Raw genomic sequence first — 17972 nt, forward strand, 5'->3', positions numbered from 1 at the left:
AAACTGCCTCTTGCAATAACTATGTATTACTCATTTTCAAGTGAATTGCAAACCACATTTCATAGCAGAATCTCCCCTGATTGGCTGGCAAACCAGCCAATTTGCCAGTGCCCTGCCCCATGCCCCCTTGAAGAGGACTTCCACTTAATGCTCTATGAATGTTTTTCTTTTCAGCAACTCTTTTTTTTCCCTCTCTCTCTCATAGCAGCTCTTTAAGAAAAATGATTATTTGAGGCTTGATTAGATTCTTGGGACTACATTAATAAAATATACTACTGGGCTAGTATTTTGAAAGATTAATCTTGTGAATTGATGCAAGTCATTGAGACTGAGTGTTGTTAGTGTTGTTTTGAAACAGTGGAAATAGTAGTCAGGACAGATTAATATTGGATTGAAATGTTTTAAGTATTGATTTTAAAGGATTAAATGCAAAGCACGGACTCAAAGCTGATAAACTCCCAACCAGGCTGAGCCATTACATGTGGTTTTGTGTCTGTGTTTGTGTGTGTTGGTGAAGAAGCAAACTTGTCACTGGCTGGTGGGGGTTCAGGCAAATTGTAAGCCCAGTGCCAGTTCCTGCTGGACAAATGGATCCTCACTGAAACATCCCCACAGAGATCTGATATCAGGCGAGCAGCTTCTGTGTTTGTCTCTGAAAAGCTCTAGACTCTGAGACTCTTAAGTTGATTCGTGGTAGCAATGTTTGTTGCAGTAAATATTAAGATAATGTTATAGCTATACCACTTCTAGCATCCTTTTTCCTTGGTAATTTGTGAAGATAAATTTCTTTTGGATATCACATCACTGTTTGGAACATTTTAGAGTTTTATGGGACAAAATGTTTGGAAGAAATACAGGACCTCGATTACATCATTTTGTACCAGCGTAGGTAAAGTTCGCTGTTGGCCAAGTAAAATATTATCATGTTAAATATTAGAGACTAAGGTGTGGCTTTGTGATGTTATGTGGGTTACTATTAGTCTTACGTATGTTTGGAAACATTTGAAACCAGTTTTTTTTCCTAAGGCCAAATAATTCACTTTAACCTAACAGGAACACTTGTTTTCATCCTAGCATAAAGTGTTAGAAATGCATTGTGAAAATTCTTCCATTGAACTACTTAGTAGCTGTTCCCGAGGAAGGCTACTATTCTGGTAGCCAACATGGATTGCCCAGATTGGACTTGGGTACTAAGTTGCCAAGAGGCTTCCCAGGTGGTGCTAGTAGTAAAGAACCACCAGCCAATGCAGGAAACATAAAAGATGCCGGTTCAAACCCTGGCTCAGGAAGATCCCATGGAGGAGGGCATGGCAGCCCACTCCAGTATTCTTGCCTAGAGCATCCCATGGACAGAGGAGCATGGCAGGCCACGGTTCTTGGGGTTGCAAAGAGTCGGGCACTCATTGGGTCACTCACGCATTAAGTTACCAAATAGCTGCTGGCCTGCCAGTTTTTGAAGGTTTCAAGGGGAACTAGTTCTGATGACTGTAGGACTATTTAGAAGGAAAAAATAAGGGACTTTTTTAGACAGTGTGTGTTCTGTACATGTTTTCCTATCTGTTGAAAATTACTTCAGTTCTTAAATACTTTATTTTCCCTCAGTGCTTGAATACGTCAGAGACGTTTTCTTTAGTTAAGGACACTATGTTTGTTGGAAGAAATAATTTTCTTCCTTCAAGCTTGAGTTGCTGTCATTTGGAGGCTGGTCTAACTAAGGACATGTATACTCTTTACTTTTAGTAGAGTTAGTTTTTTATAAAGTGGTTTGGTTGTTGAGGCACCCAAGCTATATCAGTTCTCATTGGGTGAATTTTTAAGAATTGTTGAATTTGTATGTGTGTAAATACACATATGTGTATATAGGTATATAGATACATATAGATATGGTTGTGGCTTTTAAAGATATATTAAAATAAAAAAATAAAGACTATTTCAGTTCAGTTCAGTCGCTCAGTTGTTCGTGTCCGACTCTTTGCAACCCCATGAACCGCAGCATGCCAGGCCTACCTGTCCACCACCAACTCCCGGAGTCTACCCAAACCCATGTCCATTGAGTTGGTGATGCCATCCAACCATCTCATCCTCTGTCATCCCCTTCTCCTCCTGCCCTCAATCTTTCCCAGCATCAGGGTCTTTTCAAATCAGTCAGCCCTTTGCATCAGGTGGCCAAAGTGTTGGAGCTTCAGCTTTAGCATCAATCCTTCCAATGAACACCCAGGACTGATCTTCTTTAGAATAGACTGGTTGGGTCTCCTTGCAGTTCAAGGGACTCCCAAGAGTCTTCTCCAACACCACAGTTCAAAAGCATCAATTCTTCGGCACTCAGCTTTATTTATAGTCCAACTCTCACATCCATACATGACTACTGGAAAAACCATAGCCTTGACTAGATGGACCTTTGTTGACAAAGTAATGTCTCTGCTTTTTAATATGCTGTCTAGATTGGTCATAACTTTCCTTCCAAGGAGTAAGCGTCTTTTAATTTCATGGCTGTGGTCATCATCTGCAGTGATTTTGGGGCCCCCAAAATAAAGTCAGCCACTGTTTCCACTGTTTCCCCATCTATTTGCCATGAAGTGATGGGACCAGATGCCATGATCTTCGTTTTCTGAATGTTGAGCTTTAAGCGAACTTTTTTACTCTCCACTTTCACTTTCATCAAGAGGCTTTTTAGTTCCTCTTTCTGCCATAAGGGTGGTGTCATCTGCATATCTGAGGTTATTGATATTTCTCCCTGCAATTTTGATTCCAGCTTGTGCTTCCTCCAGCCCAGCGTTTCTCATGATGTACTCTGCATATAAGTTAAGTAAGCAGGGTAACAATATACAGCCCTGACGTACTCCTTTTCCTTTTGGGAACCAGTCTGTTGTTCCATGTCCAGTTCTAACTGTTGCCTTCCTATTTGGTACTTTTTAATTGTTTGGGGATGCATAAGATGATTTAGCAAGGTGGTTGTCGTTTTTTTCATTCAAAGTCTAGTTGGAGTTTGCTGATAGTTGCCATGCTCTCATCTGCCTTTTATTGAATTACTTTTGTTGAGTGTCTGAATTTAAATTAAAAAGGCGTGTTATTATACAGAGTAATTGATTAAGCTTGATTGGGCAGTGTCTGTAAATCATCAGCGGATGGAGCTTTTAGCACAAGGAAAGGATGATTTAATTGCTCCAGAAAAAAAAAAAAAAATGATTGGATGGATTTTTAAGAAAGTTAATGCTCAGGGGAAGGTTATAAACACTGACATGGAGACATCACAGAGGTTTCTAGAAAAGTTAGTTGAGATTGGGAGTAAAAGATCACTGAACGCATCTTGGGGAAGATGCCCGCATCCCTGCTGGACGTGGTTGAGGCATTCACGTGCACTGAACCAGCAGTGAGCACCATCCAGGCATATACACTGGAAGGAGGTAGTATGGTTGTCAGAGCAACAGAGGATGCCCATGCCTGCCCCAGGGACATTTTGAAGGGAAAGAGATGCCATCCTCTAGGTTTAAATATTTTAAGAAGCCTCAGCCACTCCATCCCATAAAAGATAAAGAACTCCAAAAGAACTTTTACGATCAAGATACTTAGGTTTATAACAACACTTGTGTCTGTCCTTATTTCTCTTTCTTTTCCTATTTGGTCAGGAATAGACTCCCAATTTATAGTATTATACCTACATTAAATAGGGGTCCTGTCATGTACCTTTTACTGTGGCTTCACTTTTAACTGCCACTTAGGAACCAGTTGGACAGTAACCTGGGCATCTCCTATGTGATGGAGTTTGCGTCTCTTTCCTTTTCTATTAGGATTATTCTATTTGCATGATGTCTTCCTTACCAGCCAGGTGTCCTTGTGGGTGAGAACTTGTGACTCTTTCATTTTGATTCCTCTGGAGCCTGCTCTTCTAAGGTTGTTGGAAATGTGTGTTGACTCAAAACAGAAATAATTGAATCAACTCCTGGGTGATGTCAGCACCGTGCATTTGATTCTGTGGTTGTCCGAAGCCTAGGAGAGTGGGGTTTTTGTTTGTTTCTGTTCTGTCTACTCTAGTTTTGTCTTAATCAGGCTTCTTTTACTGTTTGTAGATCTAAAGAGCTGGGAGATGAAGGCGAATCATCCTCCTCTCCCCCACCCTCCAGCAGTTGGATAAAATAAGAGCACTGGCTCCTGGCCCTACTTCACCCACTTATATAACTTACACCAAATTCCCCTTTTAGGAAGAAATGTCTCAAGGTCCTTTTTCCTGTCTTAATTCCTGTTCATTATTTTACTTGTAACCACTTGTCTAGCCTGGCCTCTTCAGAGAAGCTTTGCGGCTCTCACCTACTTAGTTGTCCAAGCACCCCATTCGTGTAATGGCCAGAAACTTCCTTCATAATGAAAGAAAGGAAAATAAAGTTAAACAGTCTACAGGTGAATGAAAAAAAGTCATTCCTAGCACAGTGTTAGCTGAACACTTAACACAGCCCTGTTGCTAGAAAGAAAGGCAAGCCTCATATGAAATGTAACTTTTTCCAGTTGACATTTTTTAAAAAGCAAAAATAGACGAAAAGAGCTTTGACAATACATTTTGTTTAATTCAGTATATCTCTGTGTGTGTGTGTGCTCACTTACTCAGTTGTGTCCGACTCTTTGCGACCCTGTGGACTGTAGCCCAGCAGGCTCCTCTGTCCATGGGATTCTCCAGGCAAGAATAGTGGAGTGGGTTGCCATTATGAGTAATTAGTCCCTGAATACCACCCCCACTCTGCACCCCAGGAGAAGACCACAGGTTACTCTGGGACCCCAGGCCCAGCAGAGCACGAGGCACTGAGAGGGGAAAGTCAGGCCCCCCAGACCCACGACAGCCAGGCTCGGGGCCCAAGTTGGGAAGCTGTAGAATTCCTCTCTGGACAAGTTCTTTCCATGTGCTGAAGACATCCAGCCAGCTTTACAGCGTCCCCTTCTTTAATACTGAGTTAGATGACTTAGGGTCACAGCTACTTCAGGGACACCATGAACCAGAGCCAAAATGATGGGGAGAAAGCAACCTGAAGACTGTGCAGGGAGCAGACAGATAACTTTAGTAGGCTCTTGATGCTTATCTCAGAAAGGAGAGGATATTGGCTCTGTGAAATAGTTTTGCAACAAAAAAAAAGACTTTCAGAGAAAAAGGAAGAGTTGCTGGTTATTAGAAATGTGATATCAGACATTTAAAAATCTGGTTAGAAATCTTTATGAAAGAAAGAACAAAAACTAGAAAAGATAAAGGTAAGATGCACCTGATGAGAATTTCAGAAAGAGAAGAAACCCAGGATTGAGTGTTTCACACTGATGTGACCCCAGTGAAAGGTCAGGCAAGTGAGTGACAAAAACCAGACCAAAGCTCCTTGTAGTCAAATGTCAGGATACCAGAGATTGGTAAAATTTTACTTCCAGGTAGGAAAAACCAAACCTGCACAGCAAACTAGGGATCAAACTGGCTAGATATATGAGCAGCAATGCTGGAATCTAGAAGAAAGTAGTCCTACCCGTTAAATTCTGAGGGAAAGTTGTGTCATTACAATTTAGAGCTTGTCCAAATGGCCAACAAAGTGTGTGCGTAAAATAAAAGCTTATTTTGAGACCCATCACGTTTGAAACTCAGCAACCACACACCTTTTCCCAGAAGCCCGTGGGAAGCTGTGAGCCACTGACACAGTGGGTCAGTCAGGAAGGAGAGAGGACTGAGTGGGGAACAGGAGAGAAGGGAGGAGTCTTCAGGACGGTTTTGATCGGAGCCCCAGGAGTGGTGGCTGTGCTGGGTCTCTCCTGGAGAGTCATCTGCACAGGTGACGCAGGAGGATGGTGTGCTGTCTTCCTCCGATCTTCCTGACAGACGGAGTGCAAGCCATCACTGTGTACACACTGTCATGTTTGACTCTTTGCGACCCTGTGGACTGTAGCCCATCAGGCTCCTCTATCCATGGGATTCTCCAGGCAAGACGACTGGAGTGGGTAGTCATGCCCTCCTCCAGGGAATCTTCCTGACCCAGGCATTGAACTTGTGCCTCCTGTATTGGCAGGCGGGTTCTTTATTGCTGAGTCACCGGGGAAGCCCACCAACCATTGGTACAGGAAAGTAAAGGAAGAGGTGGCCTTGCTGAGACTGAGGAGGGTAGATGCCTATGGAGGGAGCTATAACCATAGTACCTGCTTATGTTATAATCATATGAACAGGAGAGTGATTTAACCAACAGGGCACAGGGAAGAGGGTGGCTGAACAGAGAGTCTGGTCGTTTGAATTCAGTCCTTTTTAATAGAAAGTTGATGGAGAATGTCTGGACTGAAAAGGTGCAGAGGGACACTTGTCATTTAGGATCAAGGCGGCAAATAGTGAGAGAAAGGGCTGTGAGGGGCGCCCCCGAGGAGGACCCGCCTTGGGGTGGAGGACTCCACTAGGAGCTGGGTGGTGGTGGCTTTTGGGCTAGGCAGCTGGACTCACGTGACAATAAAATTTTAAAAATGAAGCCTTGTTACACTGCCTGGATTTTTTGTTTTTCATTTAACTTGTTCATTCATTATATATGTACTGATGTGAAGACCAGCACAGTGTTCATCATTTAGAAATCGCCACTGAGCGGTATCTGCTAATTCTTATTAGTTTAACTAAATGTCTTGGGAAAAAAACAAGAGCACAGGTTTTAGAATCAGTCAGTCACCTCCGTGGATGTCAATGATTACCTACTAGGTTCTAGGTGCTGTTTGCAGATGCAGTTAGAGCACCCGGAGAGCCCCGCTTCTTGCCCCCAGAAACCTACATTCTATTGGAGGGTGGTTTTGAATTGCTTGATGGGAAAATAAAACAACCAACAGGTTGGGGCCTGTCCTTGGGAAGGGTCCCCAGAAGGAGGCACATTTGAACTGGGTCCTGAGAGGTGAGATGTGAGTTCTAGGTGCCTTGAGGCAGGAGAGACCCTGGCCTGTGCCCAGAAGGGTGGCACCCAGTGCCTGGTGGGGTGATGGAGGGAGGAGGGGGCAGATAGCCGGGGTCATCAAGAGATGGAATCTCTGGGAATGTGAGAGTGTGTGCTGTGTTCTGCCTGGAGCTGGTTCAGATGCTGTGAGTGGAGTGGATTGCAGAGGGCAGCATGGACACAGTGTCTCCAGGGCCCACCTGACCACTGGAAGATGAGTGCTTTTGTGCTTTTCCTGGTGGGGAGCATTCACACAGATGTTGATGCCCTTTTTATTTATTCTTTTTACTCATGTGTAGCTTTTCCTGCTCTCCTTCCTGCATTTATTTAGTGGTTAGGTGGCTGGCACCCAGGAAGGCTAATTAATGGCAGAGACAGCAAGCAGTGAACATACTGACTAGCCGCTCATACTCGCTTTATTACTTTATTTTTTTAAATTGCTGATAATTACAATAGTGCTCATGGGCATGGGTCCCAGACAGGAAGAATTACTGTCTGCAGGCAGACCTGGTGTGAGCTGATAATGCTACGTAAATCATGGGAGGAGATGGTTTTCTGACTTGCTTTGAACTTGGAGAGGACGGATCACTCTCATATTTGTGTTATTTTCTCAACTGTTTTAATGGACTTTAGAAGTTACAGTGATTTGTTACATGAAGATTAGTGTGTGGTTGTTGCTTGACCTATAAGCACGAACATGTTTCACAGAATCGCACGTGGAAATTGGCATTTTTTGTATTTTCAAATGTGCGTTTCCTCTCCCTGCCTTGTGCAAGTCATCCTGGCAAATTGTCTTATTTTCTATTTGTAAAGAATTTCTGCCCTTCCCATTCAGCATCACAGAACCTAAGAAATAAAGAGCTAATGCTTTGTTTTTCATGGGATAGTAAAGCTAAGAAAAAAATTTTGGTAAGGTTATCAGTTCTTAATATTAAAGAAGGAATATGTTTTTAAAAACAGACTACCCATTTCGTACTGCTGTCATCCTATGAAAAATGTTTTAAAACAGAAGGTAGAAAGAAGAGCGCCGTAGAACTCAGGGCAGTCACTTCTCAAGTAGGGCAGTGAGCAGCTAGCACCGTCCGCATCCACTGTGCACCTGCTCGCCAGGCGTCTCTTACTTCCATGAGGACTGTGTTACAGACTGCAGCAGACCCCAGCACGTGTTTTTGAACACCCTGCTTTCAAACACCAGGAAAAACTGTCCTGAATATTTACGTGGGGATGTTTGCTGCTGCATGGATTTGTTTGTTATCTTTTCCCAGATACTTAAAGGAAAAAAGATCCAGTGAAATCAATTCCAGTATCTGACACTGACCGATCACGTTTGTGGTTAGAACACCTTGAAGTCAGAGCATCGCAGCCAGAGCTGACATGTTGGATAGTTACCCATTTTAACCTTGGTAAAATCACTAAGTGTTTATTTTAGTGAATTAAGTCTATCTGAAGAATAGAATTTACTAAAAGAGGTATGATTTATTGTGTTTCAAGTATATAAAATACTCGAAATAAGCCTCCAAATTACCTAATTTTTAATGATTGACCTAATGCATTTGAAATACACAAAATACTAGAGAGCATCAGATCAGTTAGAAGTATGCTTCTAATTTCTGAGAATATTGCCAGGTTTGTGCTTGCCTATGCCGCAGAAAGTGCTCCATTGTTTGTGTTGTTTCTGTCATCTGTGAGTCCATAAGAATGGTTTGGAGTGAACATATTTAATGAATAATATTTAATCTTTGTACTTCTTGGTGTTAGTAACTTGAAATCATTTCAGTCTTTTAAGGTTTAGAAAACATGCCTATTCCCCCACCTCCGCCAAGCCTGCCTGAGCTGTTTGTTTCTCAGGCCCTTGGTTGCTGCCTGGGTAATACTGGCCAGTGATTGCCAAGGGGAAGGCCGAGTGCACACCATGGAGGTTGTCTGATGTTACTATTCACACTCCACCGTCCCAGCTTTCTGACCTCTGCAGGTCACAGCCTTCAAAAATGACAGGTCACTGCTTTGCCTGGGAATCGGGCAGATTTTTATGTAGTAAGGAGGCTGTCTTTTGCAAGCTGTGTGTCTCATGTGTCAAGAGTTACAGGAGCGTGGACTTCTGTCTGCTGTAATGGGAGCCAGAGCTGATACCATGGGTGTCATTTATTGAAACACCTAACATTTGGGTAACGCTATATTTACATCCCCTGAAAGGGATAACTGGGGTCAAGAGAGAATAACCTCCACAAGACTACTTACCCAGTTAGGTCAAAGAGAACAGTCCTCAAGATTTAGGGAAATAACGTAGTGTCCTTTTGATAGGAAACACAGATTAATCTTGACCTCACTTTCAGCAGGAAGCCAAACCAGAACCGGGAAGCCAGCAACCCCGGTGCTTCTCTTTTTATATGGTATCCTGGTACTGAATCGTCGTGTGAACTTTTGATGACTGAATTCCCTCAAAATAAAGCATGGAGTGTGGATGCAGCCCACTCTGGTGCATCCAGATTTCAAATCTAGAGAAGGAAGGTGCCATCTTCACTCCGTTTCATGGATTTGTGGGGACGTGACTGCTTATGTGGTACACCCATGACTTAAGCCCCTGTTCTGGCAGCCTGAGAGAATGATGCCTTCAAGAGCCAGCCGATGATAACAATACTGATGTTTGAGTCAGGAGTTTTGCTTAGTGCTTACTTGCATTCTCTTAATTTAATCCCACAACAGGCCTGAGAGGAGTGGTGTGTCAGTAGCCCTATTTTACAGATAAAGTTTAAAGCCTGATGATATTAGCCACCAACACTTGAAGAACTCCTGTGTAACAAGCACTATTTCAAGCACTTTATGTGTGTGAAACTCATTAAACCTCAAAACATCACTATGGTGTCTAGTTATTATTGTCCTCATTTTATAGACAGGAGACTGGGGTCCAGGAGGTTACTTAGGTAACCTCTCAAATGTGGCACAGTTCGTCAGTGGTAGGGCCAGAACTCAGCCACGCTTCATCTGCCCCGTACAGCCGGTGCTCTTAGCCGTCATGTCATGCACTTGCTCTGGGGTTAGGAGATGATGGTTGGAAAAGCCCATCGTCCCTAGGACCTCTGTACCCAAGGACGTCAGTTTTGTAGAATTCCTATTTTATTATGGGCAATTGGAAAGAAACACAGGAACCTGTAGAGAATTTGTTCATTTGAGAATTCTAGATCCATGAACACGGTTCTACTCCTTTTTTTTTGATATATGAAAGTGTTTTCTGTATTTCAGTAACTTTATAAAAGACTATTAGCTCTCATCTCTGAAACATTTAAAGACAGACCGCTCTTAAACCTTAATGCTTGCAGCCTTCCCAGTATAGCCCAGATGGACAGACCACCATGTTCCTGTCAAAAGCCTTGGAGACACTCTAAACTGCTTTCAGTCTTGGAATTGATACCTTATCCATACTTGAATATTTAGAGCTCTAATAAAAGCAGGATCATTTGTATAAATTACTGCCTACAAAAATGATACCTGACAGCTGGCATATGTCACTGGAAGAAAAATGGCCTTTTACATTTAGAGTTCTTCCGCCTAACCTAATTCACCAGTTTCTAATTAGAATTAAGTCCAAATGTTAAGAAAAAAGAAAAGGGAGACCGAGGATTTTTAGCTGGTGTGGTGTAAACTCCCTTTTAAGCGCAGGCTTCTCTGTTTGCTTCCAAAGCTGGAAAATGCTCAACAAGAATTCTGCTGTCTTATTAAATAGTAGGTTACAATGTTTGAAGCCCGGAGCTTTTTTGTTTTTATTTATTTCGTTTTGGCCCCACTGGCTTTTTGTCGCGGCGCACAGGCTGTCGGTTGCTGTGCTCAGGCTTTCTCTGGTTGCAGCGAGCAGAGGCTACTCTCCAGTTGCAGCTGGCAGGCTCTGGAGTGCAGGCTCGACAGTTGTCCATGATGGGTTTAGTTGTCCCATTTCATGTAGGATCCCAATTCCCAGACCAGGGATTGAATCTGTGTCCCCTGCATTGCAAGGCAGGTTCTTAACCACTGGACCCCCAGGGAAGTCCCTGGAGCTTCAGTTGAAAGCTTCACTCTTGCTAGGGAAGACGTAATTGGGGCATCAGACTGTGGTCACCCTTTGGACAGTAATAGAAGTGGGGTCTCTTACACGGTAGGTTCTGGGCAGGATTGTAGTAGTCCCCCCACTGGAGAGAAATCAGATATAATCTATACACACATGGGGGTTCTACTACATTATGGTATGTTCAGAATAAACAGTTTTTCAGGTATTGGGCCTGCTTGATTTACTTGCTAGTTGTCCTGCCGAAGTGTTTCATTTCCTTTTGACAGATTGAAACCTTGCAGTCACAGTCAGATTCAGGCAAGTGAGGAACAGGATTTAAAACACCAAAGCTGTTTTATTTTGAACTAATTTTAGAATATTTTAAAAGTTGCAGAAATACTAGAGGGAGTTCCCCCATACGTTAACACGGTGTTTCTCTTCATGTTAACATCTGACACAACCCTCGTGCGGTTATCAAAGATGGGAGGTGGACACTGGTACCGTGCTGTTAACTGACTCACAGGCCTTGTTCACATCCGGCTCCAGGTTTCCTCCAGCGTCCTTTTCCTGTTCTAGGATGCTGTCTGGGCTCCCACGTTGCATCTGTTTTTTTTTTGTCCGTAGCCTCCAGTCAGGGACAGCGATCGGTGCGTCTTTGCTCATCTGTCCTCTTAACTTGAATTATTGCTGGAGACACGGTAGTGTCTCCACTTGTGAAGTCATTTGTCTTCCTTTTTGTAGTTAATATATTGGGGCAATAACCTTGAGACTATGGATTTTGTTAAACTTTGCTCGATTAAGTAAATCTTAGCTGCAGGTGTGTGAACACAGACAAGTCTTTTTAATTTAGGAGGTGCCATTCAGAACTTGAGCAGACAGAAATGAATATAGGATCTTCACATCCACGAGTAGATTGTTATTTACTGACTTCGTTTTTTTAAAAGCGTCTTTGAGTAAGAGTCTGTCTCGATGTCACTCCTGTGCCTTGGTAAGTAGGCACTGCTTGTTCAGTGCTATGATGGGAGCTGAAGCTGTGAGGCTCTGGACCAGACCACGGGGGCACTTCCTGTGCCAGGAAGCAGACTCCCTCAGGAACGAGATAAAGCTCTCCTCTCTGAAGGATGCTCCCTCCATGGCAGGCACTCTCAACAGAGCCTGGAGACAAATCATATCCTGGGGCAGTAGTTTTAGTGGGGAAGTGATGGGTTGCCTGTTTGCTTTGGATGGGGGAGCAGTTTCGTGAAGGGAGATGGGGCTGAGGTGGGCCCAGGAGATGCTTCTCCTGGGGTGATGACTGAAGACCCTTGATCGGCGTTAGGATGAGATTTCTGTTTATTCCTGTTTATTTGTTGCTTTAAGCCATTTCAGGTTTTCAACCAAGTGACTACAAGCACTTTTAACCAAGTTGAATTTCCATCCTCAGGTAGCTAAACTCTTCCTGAGCCAAATTAATAGAATGGGATTTCTTATTAAGAATGAATTATTAAGTAAAGTGGAAGTGCTGGGCTAGGAAAGCAGTTGATGCAATTTGTACTCAAAGCCTTGAAAGTGCTGCAGCACGCACAGATCAAGGGCCGGCCACAGCGCCCTGGCACGGGACATTCATTTTCTCTGGTGGAGGATTCCAGGTTCACAGGATGTCAGAAGTGCTGACTTGGCAGCAAAATCCCATTTGTAACATGTTAGATTTAAGAAGCAGATTGATTTATATGTTGATGTAATGGATCAAAGCACAGTGTGTGCTTCAGAAAATGGAGAGCACATTAAATAAGAGCATTTTCAAAGGAAAGAAGCACAAGCATTACAGGAAAAACAAAAAACAACAACAACAAAAAATCCTATTGTACTCTAGGTAAGGTTAGGGTATGTTTGATTAGTTGATTCCTGGACGCGGTCCGCAGAGGCTTTTTATATTCCAAATGATACCTTCTTGAGAGTCTCTGATGACCACAAGGATTAATCTTTCTGAACTCAGAAGTGAATCACGGCAGCATATGAGCTGTCTGGACCAATTCCAGTTGCCCTCCTTTCCCTTCGTGGTAACTGATGTGAGGAGCTGTGGCTGCAAGCTGCTGCTTTCTGCTGCTTTACCCTTGGGTGTTTGGGATCCTCTTTGGGGAAGATGATGTCGACTATCTCTACACAAAGATCAAGTGCACTTAGCACCAGTGTGCTGACCTCCGTGGCTGACCCGTAAACTGAGCATTCTTACAGTCAGAGCCTTTGTGGTCTTTCAGCCAACAGCCACGCATAGGCCATCATCTGCTGTGAGATGGGCATTTGCCTGCATGATCTTGACCACGCCCACTCTGTGGCCTGGGCGAGCTCACGTAGCTGACGCTGCTTCTTACCTACATTCATTTTTGGAATATAAGAGGCAAATGGCTTCCCTCCCTTGCCCCTGTACTTCTGAAAGATAAGATCCCACCCCTGAGATCCCACCCTGGCATTCCACTTGTTTCATATTAGAATGTACCATTGTTTCAGTTGTGAAAAATGTTTGTATGCATGCAATTATTACCAGACTAAAACTTGTAAAAATTTTTTATTGTTCAAAAATATTCTTGTCCTCTTTCCCAGTCGTTAACTCTTTTATGGATAACCACGAATCTGATTTTGGATTTAGCCCTGTTGTTGTATATATCCATAAGTCTAGTCCAGAATTTAGAAACTGTGGCTCAGCATCTTTCACGTTTAATCATGGCAGTTCATCTGTAGCAGGATTAGGAAATACTGGGCTTCCCAGGTGGCACAGTAGTAAAGAATCCGCCTACAGTGCAGGAGACGTAAGAGATGCAAGTTTGATCACTGGGTTGGAAAGATCCCCTGGAGGAGGCCAGGGCAACCCACTGTAGTATTCTTGCCTGGAGAATTCCATAGACAGAGGAGCCTAGCGGGCTACTGTCCATGAGGTCACAAAGAGTTAGACACGGCTGAGCATCTAAGCTACTAGGAAATACTATTTCCTGACCCGTTGATTGTTTATATCTGTCTAAGCTTTTGACGAGTTGGAAGGAAGGAATTGGCTGAGAATACTGGTTTCAGTGCAGAGTGCGTCCTGGGGTTCGCTCCCCTCTGTCTCTGTGTGTGCCCCCTTGTGTGCTGTATGCTCATTTCCCTGAGCATCTTAACCCAGGTTACTAGGCCTGATCCTCAGTATGGCTCCCAGAAGAAGAATGACCAGTACAAGAGGCATTTTTTGTGCATATCTCCAGCTCAGTGTGAGAATTAAGCATCTTTATCTTATGCCTCTTTATACCTTTTAATGATCTATTTGAATTGAATGCCACTAGGGCAGTGGTCCCCAGCCTTTTTGACACCAGAAACCAGGGTGAGGGGCTGCTTCTGAGATGATCTGAGCACATTTATTGTGCACTTTGTTTCTGTAATGACATCAGCTCCACCTCAGGTAAGCAGGCATTAGATCCCTAAGGTTGGGGACCCCTGCGTTAGGGTACTACCTGTGCATTCTTGCCACAGGTACCTTAAGTTTTTTTTTCTTTCTTCTGAGTAGACAAGACTTAACTCCAGTATGTAGCTTCACAATCAATTATTCTGAAGGTGTAGTATCTGTCTTCTACTTTAATAAATGATTATTCCTCACAGTAGGGCAACAATCTATTCTGCTTAATAAAGTTGCTGACTGTTCTCCTCATTGGATTTCATTGAGGTGTTTCTCAGCCCTGATTGATCTTGGCAACATTTTAGATCCAGATTAGCTTTCCCCCCACTATCGAGCAAGTGTTCGTGCTTCCTTGTCTCATGCTAGTGGAAAGCAGGCTAATCTTAATAAGCTGCAAAGCAAAACTTGCACAGGTGGTAAGTTGGTCCTGGAAAATGTGGTATTTCAGAATCTAACGTAGGCTTCTGATTGGAAGGACCATTCATGTCTGTAATCAGTCCATCAGCACAGATCAATGAGACTTGCCTGGAAAACACGACTTTCTGTATATTTTAAAAGCCAAATCTGCTTTCTCCTGTTAATAGGAAGACCCATTTAATATTAATGCTCTATGCTCTTTTTGAAAAGATCATAATAGACCATATAATCTAACCCGACCCTTAAGTTTTCACGTTTTTTAAAAGATGTTTAATTTCTGTTTTAAAGAACCTTTATATTAGGAGAGACAACAAAACTTTATTGTGGATGTCACTGTGAATATTGGTATATCTGCAGACGCAGAGATGCCTGTGTGTTTTTCTGGTGCACGAGACTGCAGGAGCTTCATCATACCTAGATGTTTTTTGTCACCTGTAATTTGTGAGCGATTAATGGCTACAAACAGCTGGGGTTTTTTCCTAACACGAGATGAAGTTGTTCTTGAAGCCCCTTTTACTGTTCCCTTTTCACGTATCGCACCCCTCACCATCGTCACCAGGCCTTTCCTGTCTCCCAGGGGTGTCTTACCTGAGCTACCGTTATTTCTCCAGCTCCTGAGCCATTCCCTTGCATACAGAGAGCATCAGAGCTGCATTTGGAAATATTAAGGCTGTACTTAAAATGCTCAGCACTCCATCCTTCCTTGGTCTAAGGATTGTCCAGTCTGGACCCTGCGTGCTACCCCCCTCCCTTAGGGCCTCAGCAGACTCTCAGTCGACAGTCCCCACACAGATGCCCAGAGCTGTTCCAGTGTCACTCTTTGGGACGTTTCCCCAGTCAACCTCCTACCCAGGCCTATGTCACATCCCTGTTTTGTACCGTAGGCTCCTCCAGCTCTGCATTCTCTTCCTTCTCAGGATGTCTGGGGTGGGATCACACTTCCTGTGTGAGAGTCGACTGTGGACTAGACCGTAAGCCCTTGCAGGCAGGGAGCGTAATCTTTGGCTCATCCTTGTGTGTTGACTTCCCTGGTGGCTCAGACGGTAAAGCGTTTGCCTACAATGCGGGAGACCTGGGTTCGATCCCTGGGTCGGGAGGATCCCCTGGAGAAGTTAATGGCAACCCACTCCAGTACTCTTGCCTGGAAAATCCCATGGACGGAGGAACCTGGTAGGCTACAGTCCATGGGGTCACAAAGAGCTGGACACGGCTGAGCGACTTCACTTTGTATGTTAACCATTTAGCATGCTGCTGTGCAAAGATAATAGCTGCTCAATAAAATTTTGTTGTGTGAGTGAATTGAATAGAATCCCTGGAACTTCTGCCATTCTGTACTCTGTGGCTTGGTGTGTTCCGGGCTGGGAAGTGGATTTGCTTGTGTTGGAGGGGACTGCAGGCGGATGATCTGTTCCCAGGTCAGAACTATCCAGATGTGGAGAGGGGGTTATGTTTCTCACCCACCTTTCTCTCCACCGTAGACGTCCAAAGGTCTTTATTCTGGCTTTGTTCCTGGGAAAAAGATTTGTTTATGAAGAACGAATAGTAACTAATGAAGAGTTTTTAAAAGTCAGTTGTCTCTGCCGCCTCCGCGCCTGCCTCCTGGGAGTGACCCTGGAATTGTTTTCCCTCCGTAGGCCCTCGCAGCCAGCGCTGGAACAGGATTCGCTGTTGCTGAGCCTCAGATCGCAATGTTCTGTGGGAAGTTAAACATGCATGTGAACATCCAGACTGGGAGGTGGGAGCCTGACCCAGCGGGCACCCAGAGCTGCTTTGGCACAAAAGAAGAAGTTCTCCAGTACTGTCAGGAGGTGAGCGTGCTGCCTGAAGCTTAAAGATGCTTTTCTTTCTGGGTCATGTGTGAGCCTATTAACCTTAGAAACAGGTGCTCCATCGTTTTCCTTTTTTGACCTAAGACCAAGCTTGTAATGACCAGGCAGCAAGCTTTTGTTCTGCTTGTGTGCCTGGCCCAGGCGTGCTGCAAGCTCTTGGCCTTTCCAGAAGGAATACTGCAGGAGCTTGACCAGGGCCATAGAGATGCAGCCTTGGCTTCCCACGTGTCGCAGGAAGACGTGAAGCAGGCCCCATGTCAGGTGTGCACTTGTGTTTTGCACTTGTAGGCTGTAGCCAGGAGCCACCAGTATCGTAAGGGATTCTCTCAGGTCTGACTGAACAGACCTTTCAGGTCAACACTTGATGTAGAAAAGGATATGAGATGTTTTAACTTCTTACCAAAACTAGCCTTTGGGGTCAGGGCTGGAATATTATTGTATAGTTTCATTAACAGACACTTCCATAGACTTGCCTTTCAAATGTTTTAGTTCATGAACTTGGCTATTTACACATGTCCTGTAAGTGGACTCAGTACCTAATAAGACTCGTTTTGGGGTGAACGCTTGTTGCTTCTGTAGGTCCTTTTAAAGAGAAGATGTGTTAGAAATGCTCCGAAGTCTGCCTGTCGAAAGAAAGCTAATGGTCACAGAATGTCTGTACTTGAGGAGGAGTTCAGCTGGAACTGGGCAGCGAGGGGTCTTCACCTTTACAGAGGACGATGGCGAAGCTGAGCACACAGACCCTCACCCTCACTTGCCCGGCCAGTGCCCGTCTGTGATGGACAAAGTCCGTTTACCATGCATGTTCCCTGTTCCTTGCAGATGTATCCAGAGCTACAGATCACAAATGTGATGGAGGCAAACCAGCCGGTCAGTGTGGACAACTGGTGCCGGAGGGGCGAGAAGCAGTGCAAGAGCCACGTCGTGATCCCCTTCAAGTGTCTCGGTGAGCCTCCTGGGGCCTCTGGGTGCCACTCAGTGAGTCAGGGTCCCCGGTCTCACATTTTCTTTTCTTTTTGAAAAAAAATTTTTTTAAACTATAAAAATATTTTTAATTTTTATTTTTTGGCCATGTTGCATAGCATAATGGGACCTTATCTCCCTGGCCAGGGATTGAACCCATGTCCCCCTGCATTGGAAGGTGAAGTTTTAACCACTGGGCCGCCTTGGAAGTCCCTTACATTTCATTTTCTCTCGGCTCACAGTGAGATAGCTTCATCTGCTAAGAAGCCAAGGGCTGTAGGAATTCATCGGGGACCTTTGAACACTCGCAGCTTTCTGGCATTGATAGGTGACTCGTCTGGTCGCTCACTCTGCCTCTCCCATTGTGGACATCCTCTGACTTCACAGGATGAGCCTTCTCTACAGCCCTGAGTGAGCGTGCTGCC

At 44.2% G+C, this 17972-nt stretch overlaps 1 protein-coding gene across 6 annotated transcripts in view; it reads left to right on the top strand.

Moving 5' to 3' along the window:
• Positions 1–17972, top strand: part of APLP2 (amyloid beta precursor like protein 2) — a 62524-nt gene that overhangs the window by 17050 nt on the left and 27502 nt on the right. For all 6 annotated transcript variants that reach the window (XM_052662072.1, XM_052662075.1, XM_052662073.1 and 3 more), the window contains exons 2-3: positions 16390–16563; positions 17407–17530. In XM_052662072.1, the coding sequence (XP_052518032.1) occupies positions 16390–16563; positions 17407–17530 (298 nt within the window). The remainder of the gene's footprint in view (positions 1–16389; positions 16564–17406; positions 17531–17972) is intronic.

The sequence above is a fragment of the Budorcas taxicolor genome, chromosome 25 (genome assembly GCF_023091745.1).
Source record: "Budorcas taxicolor isolate Tak-1 chromosome 25, Takin1.1, whole genome shotgun sequence".
NCBI classification, from domain to species: domain Eukaryota; kingdom Metazoa; phylum Chordata; class Mammalia; order Artiodactyla; family Bovidae; genus Budorcas; species Budorcas taxicolor.